Here is an 18,289-nt window from a genome sequence, read left to right as displayed (position 1 = left end):
CAGAGATTACCCTTGCAGTATTTTTTCTGTAGCTAGATGTCTTTAGTTTCATGGCCAGCATCATTCACCCCACTTCCTCTTAGTTCAGGTCATCCCGGACCAGCCCCCAACCTGTGAAAAGGAGAAGCAGCAGAGTGATGAGCTCATCTCTCTGTAACTCTGCTCTCTCTCCTCCTATCAGAATGCTTCTTATCAGCACATGAACTGATTGGCTCCTTGTGCTGCTTCTCCCTCTCCCAGTCTTGGCTCTGTTGGGGAAGGGAAAGGGATCACCGCTCCAGGTGGAAATATGGATATAGAACTCTCCTAGGAACTGGAACACCAGGTACTGGCTAAGCATATAGCAACCTGAGGCAAAAAGGAAGTTCTGGACAGCTGCACTCCGGAATATAGCCTTCATTAGTAAAAAGTCCAACAGATACAAGCTACAGCAAAAAAATGGGACAAACGAGCTGACGCGTTTCACACTTAACAATGCTTAGTCAGCTCGTTTGTCCCATTTTTTGCTGTGGCTTGTATCTGTTGGACTTTTTACTAATAAAGGCTATATTCCAGAGTGCGGCTGTCCAGAACTTCCTTTTTGCCTCATCTTGGCTACAAGAGGCTGATACCTGGTCAGATTCAGGTACTTGCACTACCTGCATGTAAAGAAATGCATTTAATGGCGCATTAATGATTAGAAAGGTGCAGTCAGTTGCGTCTTATATATCGGCCTGGAGTTCAGCTTTAAAAAAAAAAAAAAAAAAGTTGGCAAGCATCGAAAAGAATAAAGAAATTACGTCTGAGAGCTTCATCATCCCAATTATTGAATTATTGGAGACCTAACTATGCTTTTCACCACTCCCCTCAATGAGGGTCTTAATCTCATCCCGCAGCCCCGTGTCATCTTCATCAGTCTGCGCTAATTAAATCGCCGGCGGAGGCCCGGGCCCTCTTAAGAGAGAATGTCAACCTCGGCCCCAATTTATACCAACCACTCACCGAACCTGGAGCGGCGTAATGACATAATTAGATCTGTGCAATAATCCATAGAAGTTTTTCATTTGCTGGGAAGAACACTATCAATTAGGAATGAGTTATACCGTCTCATTTATTTCCACCGTTATTAATGCCCCCCTTCTTTTTTTTTTGCTCTTGTGTTTTCGTATAGTTAAATTAAACCTACGAGAACGCTACTTCCAGCGAAGGCCAGCTCCTGTCCCGGGCGGTCGATGCCGGACATAGAATGATAAATTCGAGGGGCGGCTTGGACGGAGGCTCGCGTGTTTGGCAGCCGGATCTGAGTGATTTGAGTGGAAATTTCGGCGTTTTTTCCACGGCCCCTTGCGTTCGTGTTATGGCCTCCGCACTGACCTGTTAAGAAAAATGACCCAAGGTTAAAAAAAAAAAAAAAGAGACCCTTATTTCTTTGTCTTTTTATTTGAGAGGAACGTGGGGGCTGTTACTGTGATCCCCTACAGCCGGGGGCTCCAAACTTTTCAATATGGGGGCCACATTGTACATTTTATTAAAAACATTTACAGGTTGAAAAATGTTAGTTTTATTAAGAGTCTCACTTAAAATCAAAGAGTGTCCCGTCAGTATCCCCCCTTACATCAAGAAGTGCCTATTAGCGCTCTCCCTTATATCCAGGAGTGCCCATCATTGTGCCCCCTTACATCCATGAGTGCCCATTAGCACCCCTCCTCTAATGTCCAGGAGTGCACTATCACAGTCTCCCCTTAAATCTAGCAGGAGCCAACAGAGTCCCCCCTTATCCAGGAGGGCACATCGGAGTTCTCCTTTACATCCAGGAGTGCCCATTAACACCCATCCTCTAATATCCAGGAGTGCCCATCATTGTCCCCCTTATATCCAGGAGTGCTCATCATTATCCCCCTTATATCCCGGAGTGCCCATAATTGTCTCCCTTATATCCAGGAGTGCTCATCATTGCCCCCCCTTATATCCAGGAGGGCCCATCAGCGTCCTCCCTACATCTACAAGTGTCCTTCAGAGTCCCCCCCTAACATCTAGAATTGCCCATCAGCATTGCCCCTTATATCCAGGAGTGCACACCAGTGTCCCCCTTACATCTAGGAGTGCCCAATAACGTCCCCCCTTATATCTAGATGTGCCCTTCAGAGTCCCCCCCTTACATCTAGGAGTGCCCTTCACAGTTCCCCCTTACATCTAGGAGTGCCCAATAACATCCCCCCTTACATCTAGGGGTGCGCATCAACGTCCCCCCTTACATCTAGGAGTGCCCATCAACGTCCCCCCTTACATCTAGGAGTGCCCATCAACGTCCCCCCTTACATCTAGGAGTGCCCATCAGAGTTCCCCTTTACATCTAGGAGTGCCCTTCAGAGTTCCCCCGATACATCTAGGAGTACCCATCAGAATAGCCCTTAAATCCAGGGGTGCCAACCAGAGTCCCCCTCATATCTAGGAGTGCCATCAGAGTGCCATTTAATATCCAGAAGGGCCCATTACAATTCCCCTTATATCCATTAGTGAGGGGTTCTGGGTGGAATGGGGTGCAGTGTGAGTGATTCTGGGTGGAATGGGGTGCAGTGTGAGAGGTTCTGGGTGGAGTGGGGTGCAGTGTGAAGGGTTCTGGGTGGAATGGGGTACAGTGTGAAGGGTTCTGGGTTGACTGGGGTGCAGTGTGAGGGGTTGTGGGTGGAGTGGGGTGCAGTTTGAAGGGTTGTGGGTGAAATTGGGTGCAGTGTGAGGGGTTCTGAGTGGAATAGGGTGCAGTATGGGGGGTTCTGAGTGGAGTGGGGTGCAGTGTGAGGGGTTCTGGGTGGAATGGGATGCAGTGTGAGAGGTTCTGGGTGGAGTGGGGTGCAGTGTGAGGGATGTTGGGTGGAGTGGGGTGCAGTGTGAAGGGTTCTGTGTGGAATGGGGTGCACTGTGAGGGGTTCTGAGTGGAATAGGGTGCAGTATGGGGGGTTCTGAGTGGAATGGGGTGCAGTGTGAGGGGTTCTGGGAGGAATGGGGTGCAGTGGGAGAGGTTCTGGGTGGAGTGGGGTGCAGTGTGAGGGATGTTGGGTGGAGTGGGGTGCAGTGTGAGGGGTTCTGGGTGGAATGGGGTATTGGGTGGAATGGGGTGCAGTGTGAGAGGTTCTGGGTGGAGTGTGGTGCAGTGTTAGGGGTTCTGGGTGGAGTGGGGTGCAGTGTGAGGGGTTCTGGGTGGAGTGGGGTGCAATGTGAGAAGTTCTGGGTGGAATGGGGTGCAGTGTGAGGGGTTCTGGGTGGAGTGGTGTGCAGTGTGAGGGTTCTGGGTGGAGTGGGGTGCAGTGTGAGGGGTTCTGGGTGGAGTGGTGTGCAGTGTGAGGGGTTCTGGGTGGAGTGCGGTGCAGTGTGAGGGGTGTTGGGTGGAATGGGGTGCAGTGTGGGGGGTTCTGGGTGGAGTGGGGTGCAGTGTGGGGGATTCTGGTTGGAATGGGGTAAAGTGTGAGGGGTGTTGGGTGGAATGGGGTGCAGTGTGGGGTGTTCTGGGTGGAGTGGGGTGCAGTGTGGGGGATTCTGGGTGGAGGGGGTGCAGTGTGGGGGATTCTGGGTGGAGTGGGGTGCAGTGTGAGGGGTGTTGGGTGGAGTGGTGTGCAGTGTGAGAGGTTCTGGGTGGAGTGGGGTGCAGTGTGGGGGGTTCTGGGTGGAGTGGGGTGCAGTGTGGGGGGTTCTGGGTGGAGTGGGGTGCAGTGTGGGGGATTCTGGTTGGAATGGGGTAAAGTGTGAGGGGTGTTGGGTGGAATGGGGTGCAGTGTGGGGTGTTCTGGGTGGAGTGGGGTGCAGTGTGGGGGATTCTGGGTGGAGGGGGTGCAGTGTGGGGGATTCTGGGTGGAGTGGGGTGCAGTGTGAGGGGTGTTGGGTGGAATGAGGTGCACTGTGGGGGGTTCTGGGTGGAGTGGGGTGCAATGTGAGGGGTTCTAGGTGGAATGGGGTGCAGTGTGAGGGGTTCTGGATGGAATGGGGTGCAGTGTGAGGGGTTCTGGGTGGAGTGGGGTGCAGTGTGGGGGGGTTCTGGGTGGAGTGGGGTGCAGTGTGGGGGGTTTTGGATGGAGTGGGGTGCAGTGTGAGGGGTTCTGGGTGGAGTGGGGTGCAGTGTGAGGGGTTCTGGGTGGAGTGGGGTGCAGTGTGAGGGGTTCTGGGTGGAATGGGGTGCAGTGTGAGGGGTTCTGGATGGAATGGGGTGCAGTGTGAGGGGTTCTGGGTGGAGTGGTGTGCAGTGTGGGGGTTCTGGGTGGAGTGGGGTGCAGTGTGGGGGGTTTTGGATGGAGTGGGGTGCAGTGTGAGGGGTTTTGGAAGGAGTGGGGTGCAGTGTGAGGGGTTCTGGGTGGAGTGGTGTGCAGTGTGAGGGGTTCTTGGTGGAGGGGGTGCAGTGCGGGGGGTTCTGGGTGGAGGGGGGTGCAGTGCGGGGGGTTCTGGGTGGAGTGGGGTGCAGTGTGGGGAATTCTGGGTGGAGTGGGGGGATGTGTGGGGGGTTCTGGGTGGAGTGGTGTGCAGTGTGGGGAATTCTGGGTGGAGGGGGGTGCAGTGTGGGGAATTCTGGGTGGAGTGGGTGCAGTGTGGGGGGTTCTGGGTGGAGTGGGGTGCAGTGTGGGGGGTTCTGGGTGGAGTGGGGGTGCAGTGTGGGGGGTTCTGGGTGGAGGGGGTGCAGTGTGGGGGGTTCTGGGTGGAGTGGGGTGCAGTGTGGGGGATTCTGGGTGGAGTGGGGGTGCAGTGTGGAGGGTTCTGGGTTGACTGGGGTGCAGTGTGAGAGGTGTTGGGTGGAATGCGTGCAGTGTGAGGGGTTCTGGGTGGAGTGGGGTGCAGTGTGGGGGGTTCTGGGTGGAAGGGGGTGCAGTGTGGGGGGTTCTGGGTGGAGTGGGGTGCAGTGTGGGGGGTTCTGGGTGGAGTGGGGTGCAGTGTGGGGAATTCTGGGTGGAATGGGGTGCAGTGTGGGGGGTTCTAGGTGGAGGGGGGTGCAGTGTGGGGAATTCTGGGTGGAATGGGGTGCAGTGTGGGGGGTTCTGGGTGGAGGGGGGTGCAGTGTGAGGGATTCTGGGTGGAGGGGGGTGCAGTGTGAGGGATTCTGGGTGGAGTGGGGTGCAGTGTGGGGGGTTCTGGGTGGAGTGGGGTGCAGTGTGGGGGGTTCTAGGTGGAGGGGGGTGCAGTGTGGGGGGTTGTGGGTGGAGGGGGGTGCAGTGTGGGGGGTTCTGGGTGGAGTGGGGTGCAGTGTGGGGAATTCTGGGTGGAATGGGGTGCAGTGTGGGGGGTTCTGGGTGGAGGGGGGTGCAGTGTGGGGAATTCTGGGTGGAATGGGGTGCAGTGTGGGGGGTTCTGGGTGGAGGGGGGTGCAGTGTGAGGGATTCTAGGTGGAGGGGGGTGCAGTGTGAGGGATTCTGGGTGGAGTGGGGTGCAGTGTGGGGGGTTCTGGGTGGAGTGGGGTGCAGTGTGGGGGGTTCTAGGTGGAGGGGGGTGCAGTGTGGGGGGTTGTGGGTGGAGGGGGGTGCAGTGTGGGGGGTTCTGGGTGGAGTGGGGTGCAGTGTGGGGGGTTCTGGGTGTAGTGGGGTGCAGTGTGAGAGGTTCTATTTAGTTAGACTTTTTGTCTACGTTTTACCATTTTTTTTCACGCCTCGCATTTGAAGAAAAACTTTATCGCTAAATATGGCTGAAAGACAATGTAACAAAAATCAGTCCTAAAATACAGACCCCCATGGTGGTGAATTTTGCTCCCTCCTGATCCCCACAGTACATCTTGTATCCTGTACGACTCCCATGCAGCAATTGAGGCAGTATGACCCGTGTCCAGCAGGTGTCACTGTTGTTCCAGCATTGGCTGGCTGAGAAGTGTGCACACGGCGGAGCGAAATGCGTGTGTCAGCTCTTTTCTGCAGAGCGTGTCTCTCTTTCCACTTTCATTATGGCTTGAATTATATCTTGTTGCGCATATCAAAAACAGTGGAGGGATTGTAATCCTTTAAATCCCAAACACAGTAGGTGGCAAAATGCAACCCAGCAGGAACGTCACCAGGAAAAAAAAAACAGAGGCGTCTGCGATGAATTAGGATGTTTTGTACGGCGCTAAACTTCAGCAGGGATTGCGGGGGCACTGGGGGTCAGATCTCAGCTATATACCCCCTCAGGGGGCTTGTATTGTGACCCCTCCAAAAGAATTTTGTTTATCCTACATAGCAGAATGGTCACATTTTTTAGGACAAGTTCCTACTTTAGCCACCCTATATACACACCAGGCCTGACCCCTCCCCCCCCCCATACAACCCCCTCTGGCAGCTAAATTTAAATGTATTCTCCCATAGAGATAATTTCTCTCTCAATATACACTTATTGGGATTTTATTTACCAAAAATCTGTAGCAGAATACATATTGGCCTAAATTGATGAAGAAATTTGAATTTTGGAAGACGGTTCTATTCTTTCTATTCCATTCTATTTTTTTAAATTTTCTATGCTGTTCTTTTCTTTTCTATTGTATTCTATCCTTTTCTATTCTATTCAAATTTTTATTTACTCTTTTCAATATTCAAATTCCCGGAAAACAGTGTTGTTGTTATATTCTATTTTATTCTATTCTTTTCTATTGTTTATTCTATTCTATTCTTTTCTATTCTACTATATTCTTTTATTTTCTTCTCCATTCTATATTATTCTATTCCATTATTTTCTCTTCCGTTCTAATCTATTCTGTTGTCTATTCTATTTTTTTATATTCTTTTCCTTTATTTTCTATTCCATTCTATTCTTTTTTATTCTATTATTATAATTATATAGGATTTATATAGTGCCAACAGTTTACGCAGCGCTTTACAACTTGAGGGTAGACAGTACAAATACAATACACTTTAATACAGGAGGAATCAGAGGGCCCTGCTCCTTAGAGCTTACAATCTAAGAGCTATTCTATTTTATCCCTTTATATTCTATTCTGTTCTTTTCTTCTCTTTTCTATTCTGTTACATAAAAGATCATCTTCTGAATTCATTTTTATACCTCGCTGTATTTACTGCAATATGTTTCCATTTCAACTTCAAAATCATTTTCTGTTTCAATAATTTTTATTAATTTTAACAAGTAGCTAACATGCTATTTGCAGCAGCTTGAAACGAGATCTATTGTAACAACTGAAGATAGGCCTTTTCTATTCTATTCTTTTGTATTGTATTGTATTCTTTTCTATTGTATTCAAATGTATTCTATTGAAAATTTTGAATTACAGAAGATGGTTATATTATCCCTAGTCTTTTCTTTTCTATTCCTTTATTTTCTATTCTCTTATTTTACTCTGTTTTTATTTTCTATTCTATTTTGTTCTGTTTTACTCTATTCTTTTAGTTTGTATTCTGTCCCTTCTTTTTCTATTCAATTTTTTTTCTATTCTTTTATTTTGTATTCTGTTCTGTTTTACTCTATTATATTCCATTATTTTATTTTATATTATATTCTTTTCTATCCTATTCCTTTATTTTATGTTCTTTTTATTTTTATTTTATTCTCTTTGGAAATTCGAATTTGATTTAAAAAGTATTCAAATTTGAATTTCTTCTGAAATGTTGATTCTTTTTTTTTTTTTCGGATTTGTTTAACCACTTCAATACCGGGGGGCACTTATGCACCTTCCTGCCCAGACCAATTTTCAGCTTTCAGCGCTGTCGCAATTTGAATGACAATTGCGCGGTCATGCTACACTGTACCCAAATGACATTTTTATCATTTTTTTCCCACAAATAGAGCTTTCTTTTGGTGGTATTTGATCACCTCTGCGATTTTTATTTTCTGCTAAACAAATAAAAAAAAAAGACAGAAAATTTTGAAACAAAAACAACTTTTTTTTTTGTTTCTGTTACAAAACTTTGTAAATAAGTAAGTTTTCTCCTTCACTGATGGGCACTCATGGGGCTGCACTGATGTGCACTGACAAGGCGGCACTAATGGGCACCGATGAGGTGGCACCGATGAGGTGGCACTAATGGGCACTGATAAGGCTGCACTAATGGGCACTGGTGAGGTGGCACTGATGATGGGCACTAATGTGCGGCAGTGATGTGCAGTCATATGCAGCACTGATGAGTGGACATAGGTGGCACTGATAGGCAGCATGGATGGGCACTGATAGGCAGCACAGATGGCCACTGATAGGTGGCACAGATGGGCACTGATAGGTGGCACTGATGTACACTAAATGATGGTACAGATGGATGTCAATCAGTGCCAAACCATAATGCCTGCCAATCAGCGATGCCCATTGTGGGCGCTGATTGGCAGCCATTGTGGGCACTGATTGGCATCCCCGGTGGTCTAGGAGACTCTTTACCTAGATCGGTGTTGCGGTTTGTCAGACTGAACACGGGCCATCATGGCAGGATCACCGGGATTTTTTTTTTATATATAAAAGCTGCAGATTTACAAAGATTAACAAGTGAAATATTAACATGGTAAAGCCCATCTCTGAGGAACGGAACAATGCCCGAGTGGAGCTGGGCTGCCCTCCCGCACTACAGCGGTTAAATGCTCTAGGTTTAGGGGGGCCCACAAAAAGCAGTCTTACTTAAAATGAGGTGGATCTGCCTGACTTGCTGTCGCTTCTAATGCACACTGTGAGAAGCTCACAGCGTGCGGTGAAATTTGGAGTACCGTATTTATCAGAGTATAACACACACTTTTTCCCCCTTAAAATCAGGGGGAAAATCGTGGGTGCATGTTATATGCCGATCCCCTGCCGATTGTGAGGCTTTCGGCTGCTCTCGCCGGCTTTCGGACGTTCTCGGCGGCTTTCGGACGTTCTTGCAGTCCTGTGTGAGCCGCCAAAAGCCGCCGAGATACACAGGACATCAGACGCCACTTTCAAAGCCTGCAAATGACACTGGGGCAAGGCTGCAATGATGGACACTGACAAGGCTGCAGATGGACACTGACAAGGCTGCAATGATGGACACTGACAAGGCTGCAGATGGACACTGACAAGGCTGCAATGACAATGACAAGGCTGCAATGACTGACAAGGCTGCATATGGACACTGATAAGGCTGCATTGATGGGCATTTAAAGCGGAGGTCCACCCTAAAATGGACCTTCCGCTCATCGGAATCCTCCCCCCCTCCGGCGCCACAATTGGCACCTTTCAGGGGAGAGGGGGGTGTAGTTACCTGGATAATCCAGGTAACTGCACCCACTTCCGGGATAGCTCTCTGCGGAAAGGGGCGTAGATTACGCCCCTTTCCGCAAGTGCCCGCCCCCTTCCGCAAGTGCCCCGCTGCCTGCTGGGAAACACACAGATCCCAGAGGCAGCGGGGACCGTCCTTATTGCGCAGCGCGACTCGCGCATGCGCAGTAGGGAACCGGGAAATGAAGCCGAAAAGGCTCCATTTCCTGATTCCCATACCCAAGATGGCGGCGGCAGCACCCGAGTGACGATCTAGAGATCGGCTTCGGGTGCCGACATCGCGGGCGCGCTGGACAGGTAAGTGTCACTATTTTAAAAGTCAGCAGCTGCAAAAAAAAAAAAAGCGCGGAGTCCTGGCGGACTCCCGCTTTAAATGTAAGTTTTTTTCCTTAAACTTCCCTCCTAAAAGTTTTTTTTCCTTAAAATTCCCTCCTAAACTTGGGATACGTGTTATACGCCGATAAATGCGGTAAGTCATTTCAGCCCAGGAGAGGAGTCATATACAGGAAAACTGTCACAGATTGCACCCCAAACTGCCCTATCATGTGACTTTCTCTTGCCCCAGATTCGCCAACCCAACTAGATGAAGTCGTTTCCCATATTACAAAACCCGTGGGACATCCTTCTCACCATCTCTGGGATCCACAATCTCCACCGTGGCCTCCCGATTCCTCCCCAGCACGCCGTTCTTGGGGGTCCTCAGCAAAATTTTTAAAAGCTCGTGATTTTCCTCCAACCCGTCATTCTTTAAGTAAATATTCCAGGATTTCCTGGAAACTCCTACAGGAGAGAAAACAGAATATTCAACCGGAATCAAAGATAATATATATTCAAATTAATTATAGATGGAGCCTGCGGGTCAGTCCCTGGCTACTTATCTGTGCAGACATCTCACCAACTGATCAAGGAGATTCACCAACTGACAGAAGAGATTCACCAACTGACAGAAGAGACTCACCAACTGACAGAAGAGATCTCACCAACTGATAGAAGAGATTCATCAACTGAAAGAAGAAATTCACCAACTGATAGAAGAGATTCATCAACTGGTCAAAGAAATCTCAGAAACTGACAGAAGAGATCCGACAAACTGACAGGGGAGATTCACCAACTTACAGACGAGATTCGTCAACTGATAGAAGAGACTCTCCGACTTACAGAAGAGATTCACTGACTGACAGAAGGGATCTCACCAACTGACAAAAAAGATTCATTAACTGATAAAAGAGATTCACCAACCGATAGAAGAAACTCACAGACAGACAGAAGAGACTCGTCAATGGACAGAAGAGATCTCACCAACTAACAGGAGAAATTCACAAACTGAAAGAAGAGATTTACCAACTGATAAAAAAGATTCCTCAACTGACAGAAGGGATCTCACCAACTGACAAAAAAGATTCATTAAATGATAAAAGAGATTCACCAACTGATAGAAGAGACTCACCAACAGACAGAAGAGACTCGCCAATGGACAGAAGAGATCTCACCAACTAATAGGAGAAATTCACAAACTGATAGAAGAGATTTACCAACTGATAAAAAAGACTCCTGACAAACTGACAGAAAAGATCTCACCAGCTGATAGAGAAGACTCACCAACTGATAGAGGAGACTCACCAGCTGATAGAGGAGACTCACCAGCTGATAGAGGAGACTCACCAGCTGATAGAGGAGACTCACCAGCTGATAGAGGAGACTCACCAGCTGATGGAGGAGACTCACCAGCTGATGGAGGAGACACACAAACTGATAGTAAAGATTCACCAGCTGTTAGAAGAGACTAACAATGATAGAAGAAATCTCATTAACTGATAGAGGAGACTCACCAACTGACAGAAGACATCCAACCAACTGATAGAGGAGACATTTAAGCTGAAATACGTTTTAAAGCGGGAGTCCACCGGGACTCCGCGTTTTTTTTTTTTTTAAAAGCCAGCAGCTACAAATACTGCAGCTGCTGACTTTTAAAATAGTGACACTTACCCGCCCAGCGCGCCCGCGATGTCGGCACCCGAAGCCGATCGCTAGGTCGTCTGTTGGGTCCTGCCGCCGCCATCTTGGGTATGGGAATCAGGAAATGGAGCCTTTCGGCTTCATTTCCCGGTTCCCTACTGCGCATGCGTGAGCCGCGCGGCGCAATCCGGACGGTCCCCGCTGCCTCTGGGAACTGTGTGTTTCACAGCAGGCAGCGGGGCACTTGCGGAAGGGGGCGGGCAGTTGCGGAAAGGAGCGCAATCTACGCCCCTTTCCGCAGACAGCTATCCCGGAAGTGGGTGCAGTTACCTGGGTTATCCAGGTAACTGCACCCCCCTCCCCCCTGAAAGGTGCCAATTGTGGCGCCAGAGGGGGGGGGATTCCGATGAGCGGAGGTCCATTTTAGGGTGGACCTCCGCTTTAAAGGAAAACAAAAGCCGCATGTCACAATATATATAAATAATATACATTTTTGGAAAAAAAAAACTTTTCATCATAAAATGGTCTTTGAGCTCCAGTCAGGTGACTTTTTTCCTGGGCTGGGATGATGCCATTAGTCTTCTGCAGGCAGGAGGAAGCATTCCTTCAGTCTCCTCTCCCCCACTGTCAGACTCGGAGTCAGCGTCTCCATCCAGGAAGTAAATGAGGACAATGTCCTTTGGCACGCAGGGCAATTTTACATTGGCTGGGCCACAGCCAGGTACAGATATGACAGCTGCTGTCCATTGGCCAATTTACCATTTTTGACCCTGTAACTATGGTTAAACCATAGGTGTGGGCAGCCTATTGCATTAGGGTGTGCACCCCAAAGCTCAAACACATGTATGTGTGGACAGAGTCAGTAGACTAGTGGACAGTGTCAGTAGAGCAGAGGAGGGTGTCAGTAGACCAGTGGATGGTGTCAGTAGACCAGTGGATGGTGTCAGTAGACCAGTGGATGGTGTCCATAGGGCAGAGGACGGTATCAGTAGACAAGTGGACGGTGTTAGCAGACCAGTGGATGGTCTCAGTAGGGCAGAGGACGGTATCAGTAGACCAGTGGATGGTCTCAGTAGGGCAGAGGACGGTATCAGTAGACCAGTGGATGGTCTCAGTAGGGCAGAGGACGGTATCAGTAGACCAGTGGATGATGTCAGTAGACCAGTGGATGCTGTCCATAGGGCAGAGGACGGTATCAGTAGACAAGCGGACGGTGTTAGCAGACCAGTGGATGGTGTCAGTAGGGCAGAGGACGGTATCAGTAGAGCAGTGGATGATGTCAGTAGACCAGTGGATGGTGTCAGTAGACCAGTGGATGGTGTCAGTAGACCAGTGGATGGTGTCCATAGGGCAGAGGACGGTATCAGTAGACAAGTGGATGGTGTTAGCAGACCAGTGGATGGTGTCAGTAGGGCAGAGGACGGTATCAGTAGACCAGTGGATGATGTCAGTAGACAAGTGGACGGTGTCAGTAGACCAGTGAATGGTGTCAGTAGGGCAGAGGATGGTGTCAGTAGAGCAGTGGATGATGTCAGTAGACCAGTGGATGGTGTCAGTAGACCAGTGGATGGTGTCAGTAGGGCAGAGGACGGTATCAGTAGACCAGTGGACGGTATCAGTAGACCAGTGGACGGTGTCAGTAGACCAGTGGATGGTGTCAGTAGACCAGTGGATGGTGACAGTAGACCAGTGGATGGTGTCCATAGGGCAGAGGACGGTATCAGTAGACAAGTGGACGGTGTTAGCAGACCAGTGGACGATGTCAGTAGGGCAGTGGACGATGTCAGTAGACCAGTGGATGGTGTCAGTAGACCAGTGGATGGTGTCAGTAGACAAATGGATGGTGTCAGTAGGGCAGAGGACGGTGTCAGTAGGGTAGAGGACGGTGTCAGTAGAGCAGTGGATGATGTCAGTAGGGCAGAGGACGGTATCAGTAGACAAGTGGATGGTATCAGTAGACCAGTGGACAGTGTCAGTAGAGCAGAGGACGATGTCAGTAGGGCAGTGGATGTGTCAGTAGGGCTGAGGTTAGTGTCATTAGGACAGTGAATTGTGCCAGTCAATAAAGCAGAGATTGGTGTCAGTAGTTTTTTATTTTTATTAATTTTATTTTTTTATTATTTTTTACAAATTTTTTAAAATTATTTTTTCATTATTATTATTATTATTTTTTTTACTATTTTTTTTATGAGTCCCATTGGGGTTTTTTGGTGAGATATCAGGGCACGAGCAGCAGGGGAATCTGCGCTGCACACGGTGAATAGGGTGTGCCCAGGCGCATCCGGCACACCCTGTGCACACGCCTATGGGTTAAACTGTGATTTAGTCATTCATAATCCAAAATTTTAGACATCACTACCTTTCAAATATGTTTGTACAGTTAATAAATATGTCATCACTAATTACTATTCCTGCACCCTAAATCTGATGTGAGGTCACTGCCCCCCAAAACCAGAAGTGATGGTTGTCACTATATAGCCCATGCAGGTCCATAATTCTCTCATGGAGAAAATCCATAATGAATTGTTTAGCATAATAAGCTGATTGAACCCGGACACGTGTCACTTTATAAAGGAGTGCGTCTATTTAATGTTACCTTTAATGAAATGCCTTTTTGAAACGACAACCTTTAATTGAGCGCTGACCCTGTCCTGAGATTTGATTTACTGGAACCTTCTATTTTGCTGGAATTCACAGAGATGAATAAATTAGCCCGGTACCAGTAACTGGATTATAAATTACCTGTCCGCCTGCAAGCAGAGCTCTGGGTGCAGGTAGCGGAGCTGGAGAAATGTTACTTTACAATTCCTGATGGGATCATAGAAAATCCTGACCACTGAATTCAGGAGATATCCGGAATGTGTGGTTAGATGGTGCAAGGAGAAATTATGATGGAAAGAGTAAGCCTGATCTCAAATTTCATCTGATGTATTAATTTTATTAAATAAAAAAAGTAATAAATAAAGCTCTGCGTGTAAATAAGGTCTTGGGGCTCATTCACATGGGTGCACTGCTGAGGTTTTCAAAGTCTAAATAAGTGGGGTTTTTTTCCACATCCGATTCCTACGCTGCCCAGACAGTGGCACACAGGGTGATTAGGGTGTGCCCAGGCACATCCGGAAAACCCTGTGCACACGCCTATCACTTTATAAGTATTATACTTTGTTTACTGAGCACTAAAACAGTACACAGGACTGGACATGAAACAAAAAAAGAGGGTTCAAACTCCAGAGATGGCACTGGGGGAAAAAGTACGGGATCAGAGAAAAAGATCACAATGTAAGAGTAGGAGAAGATTCCATGGAGTATAATCACCAAGGGAGGAACGAACGCTGACCAAGGTTTGTGAATAAAGGGGAGCTAAAATCAGGGGTCTAATGCCGCGTACACATGATCGAACTATCCGGCGGACAATCCACCGGACTTTGCAGCGGAGGTCCGCCGGACTTTCTGAACAAGCGGACTTGCACACACACGACCACACACCGGCGGAAAATCCACCGGGCTTTCCAAATGAATGGACTTGCCCACACACGGACTAAAGTCCGTTCATTTTGAACATGACTTCAGGTACGACGGGACTAGCGAAGGAAGTCAATGTTGCTGCTTCCATCGGCGAGATTGACACCTCGCAAGCTCCATTGCCTAGTATGAGTTTTAAGGGTAACCCCTACAAGAAAAAACGGCGTGGGGGTCCCCCCAAAGTCCATACCAGACCCTTATCCGAGCACGCAGCCCCGCTGGTCAAGAAGGGGGTTGGGGCAAGCGAGCCCCCCCCCTCCTGAACCATACCAGGCCGCATGCCCACAACACGCCCCCCCCCCACCCCAAAGCACCTTGTCCCCATGTTGATGAGGACAAGGGGCTCTTCCTGACAACCCTGGCCGTTGGTTGTCGGGGTCTGCGGGCGGGGGGCTTATCGGAATCTGGGAGCCCCCTTTACTAAGGGGGCCCCCAGATCCCAGCCCCCCACCCTATGTGAATGAGTATGGGGTACATCGTAAAGTGCATCAGAAGAAGACCCCCGGAGCTGCCTAATAAACTACTTTAAAAACCTGTGTAGTGTGTTTTTTTATTGACACTTTTTCCCTTAGGTGAATGGGTAGGGGTACGATGTACCCCATACTTATTCACATAGGGTGGGGGGCCCCCTTATTAAGAGGGGCTCCCGGATTCTGATAAGCCCCCCGCCCGCAGACCCCGACAACCCTGGCCGTTGGTTGTCAACATAGGGGACAAGGTGCTTTGGGGTGGGGGGGGCCACAGGGCGCCCCCCTTCCCCAAAGCTCCCACCCCCCCCATGTTGAGGGCATGCGGCCTGGTATGGTTCAGGAGGAGAAAGAGAAAGAGAAAATAAGGAAGGAAGAAAAATAAAGGAAATGGAGAAAAAGGAAGAAAGGAAAATGAAAGGGAATCAGAAAGGAAGGTAGGAAGAAAGACAGGAAGGAAGAAAATGGAAGCAAAGAAAATGGAAGGAGGAAAAAAGAAGAAAAGGAAGGAAAGAAATAAGGAAGGGGGGTAAAATTGAGGAAGAAAAAAAGGAGGGGGCAGACGTGAGGACATGGATTACTGGAACCATGTCCTGTGGTCTGATGAGACCAAGATAAACTTATTTGGTTCAGATGGTGACAAGCGTGTGTGGGGGCAACCAGGTGAGAAGTACAAAGACAAGTGTGTCTTGCCTACAGTCAAGCATGGTGGTGGGGGTGTCATGGTCTGGGGCTGCATGAGTGCTGCCGACACTGGGGAGCTACAGATCATTGAGGGAACCATGAATGCCAACATGTACTGTGACATACTGAAGCAGAGCATGATCCCCTCCTCATCCTCAGAGACTGGGCCGGGGGCAGTATACCAATATGGTAACGACCCCAAACACACCTCCAAGATGAAAGATGACCACTGTATTGTTAAATAAGCTGAGGGTAAAGGTGATGGACTTGCCAAGCATGTCTCCAGACCTAAACCCTATTGAGCATCTGTGGGGCATCCTCAAACGGAAGGTGGAGGAGCGCAAGGTCTCCAACATCCACCAGCTCCGTGATGTCATCATGGGGGAGGGGAAGAGGACTCCAGTGGCGACCTGTGAAGCTCTGGTGAACTCCATGCCCAAGAGGGTTAAGGCAGTGCTGGAAAATAATGGTGGCCACACAAAATATTGACACTTTGGACCCAATTTGGACATTTTCACTTAGGGGGTGTACTCACTTTTGTTGCCAGCGGTTTAGACATTAATGGCTGTGTGTTGAGTTATTTTGAGGGGACAGCAAATTTACACTGTTATACAAGCTGTACACTCACTACTTTACATTGTAGACAAGTGTAATTTCTTCAGTGTTGTCACATGAAAAGAATGCGAGGGGTGTACTCACTTTTGTGAAATACTGTATATTTGGCTTTTTGTTCTCCTTTCCTGTATGTGTTTGGAGGATGGAGGGCTGATTATGGACATCAATGTCATGTATTGTATCAATGTATCAATGCTATTACCTTTTGTACCACCACCTCCTCTACGACCAGGGCCCTCCTGTAACTTTTGAATTGTACTGTAATTGTGTTGTCCCCCCTATACATTGTAAAGCGCTGCGTAAACTGCTGGCGCTATATAAATTAATAATAATAATAATAATAATAATATTGGAAATTAATCTTCCTGTCATATCTAGCCATGTGTGGAACATTGAAGAGGGGATTCCTGTGAAATTATAGTACCAATGCCTGTTTGACTTCTCTTTAATTAGAGGGTCATTCCCATCCGGTAAGGGCATATTTGTGGTATCGGGTGAAGGTGCTACTACTATCATTGGACACTCTTGCTCTCAAAATTCCCATAGTGTGGACATGGTGTTTTTCTTCTGGACTCTATTATTATTATTATTATTTTGTTCACCTTTTTTATTGGGATTTTGTATATGGTGTACAATCATCCATAGTGTTATATAGTGGTATTCTTTTTCACGACTTATTTGCATATTTGTGCTGCACAGTTTAGAAAATTGTCATAATATGAATTAGCGCAACATTTTCTTATAACCATTCTGTTTTTAATGCGACATTTAGCACAGCATCCCAACTATTTTGGAATAGGGGATGATTTTATGTTATTTTATGTTCATTATTAAAGAAACAAATTCTCCAGCAAGCCCCAAGCTCAGTTCATCTTCAATACACATCCCGCTCAGCAGCTCTACTATTAGCAGATCGTCATCCGACCGGCGAGTGACAATTTATTCCGCCCGGCGCTCAGTTTATGTATTTCTCCCACACTTTGTGCCGCCTTTCATATCACACCTGTGTCACATTATTACCCGGCTCTCCAAAACAGATGTCTCCTCCTAATCCTGATGAGTTAAGTGATCCTCTCGCTACAAATGTAATGAATTTCACATTCCCAGCTGAACTCCAGGGGAAAGAACACCGGCCAAATCAAAACGCCTTCTTTAGATGCCATCTGGGCCGGTGCTGCAACTTGGACCCACGCTCGGCCTTAGCTATGTTCTATCGTTCATCCCCACCTCTGATTTTTGGAGATAAGATCACATTTCCAAGCGGGGATTTTTGTTTCAGGTCCCCTGTCACTCTCCTCACCATAGAGGACAACCAGTCACCACCAATGCATATCTCTCTTACATTGTGTCTACTCTTCACATGTACAGTATTAATATATAGTGCTGTCAAGAATGAAGACTAAAGGCTTTTGAAATGATCATCACCCTCCTAATCTGCTCAGACAGAGCGTCACTTTCTAGCTCTGAACTCGTTCCGAGACCTGACAACCTCCACGGGGTCCTAATGGCCTTACACCAGACTGTCATGTGTGAGCTGACAGGATGAGAATACAAGAGAATAACAACACAAGCACCAATCGCTATTATGGAGTTTATACAATCATTCCTGAATTCTGCCTCTCTTCTCACCCAATACTGGAGGCTCCAAATTATAAAATGATTTAAAAATCCAGAACAAGTGTGGGCCCTCTTGTAAAAGAGTTAGATATAGGCATGTAGATAAGTACATAATAATAGGTAGGTAGGTAGATAGATAGATAGATAGATAGATAGATAGATAGATAGATAGATAGATACGATAGAGAGATAGATAGATACGATAGAGAGATAGATAGATAGATAGATAGATAGATAGAAAGGAAATGGACATTATAATAGATAGATAGATAGATAGATA

The 18,289-nt window shown here is 47.8% G+C and overlaps 1 protein-coding gene across 1 annotated transcript in view; it reads right to left on the bottom strand.

Moving 5' to 3' along the window:
- Positions 1-18,289, bottom strand: part of LOC143926656 (FRAS1-related extracellular matrix protein 1-like) — a 264,491-nt gene that overhangs the window by 13,583 nt on the left and 232,619 nt on the right. Inside the window, 2 exon segments of the mRNA XM_077450596.1 lie at positions 1,166-1,353; positions 9,779-9,928. Coding sequence (XP_077306722.1) covers positions 1,166-1,353; positions 9,779-9,928 — 338 coding nt within the window.

This window comes from Lithobates pipiens, unplaced genomic scaffold (assembly GCF_037356315.1).
Source record: "Lithobates pipiens isolate NorthernLeopardFrog02 unplaced genomic scaffold, aLitPip1_a1.2 Scaffold_23, whole genome shotgun sequence".
Lineage (NCBI taxonomy): Eukaryota > Metazoa > Chordata > Amphibia > Anura > Ranidae > Lithobates > Lithobates pipiens.
This window is presented reverse-complemented; position numbering and strand designations above follow the sequence as displayed.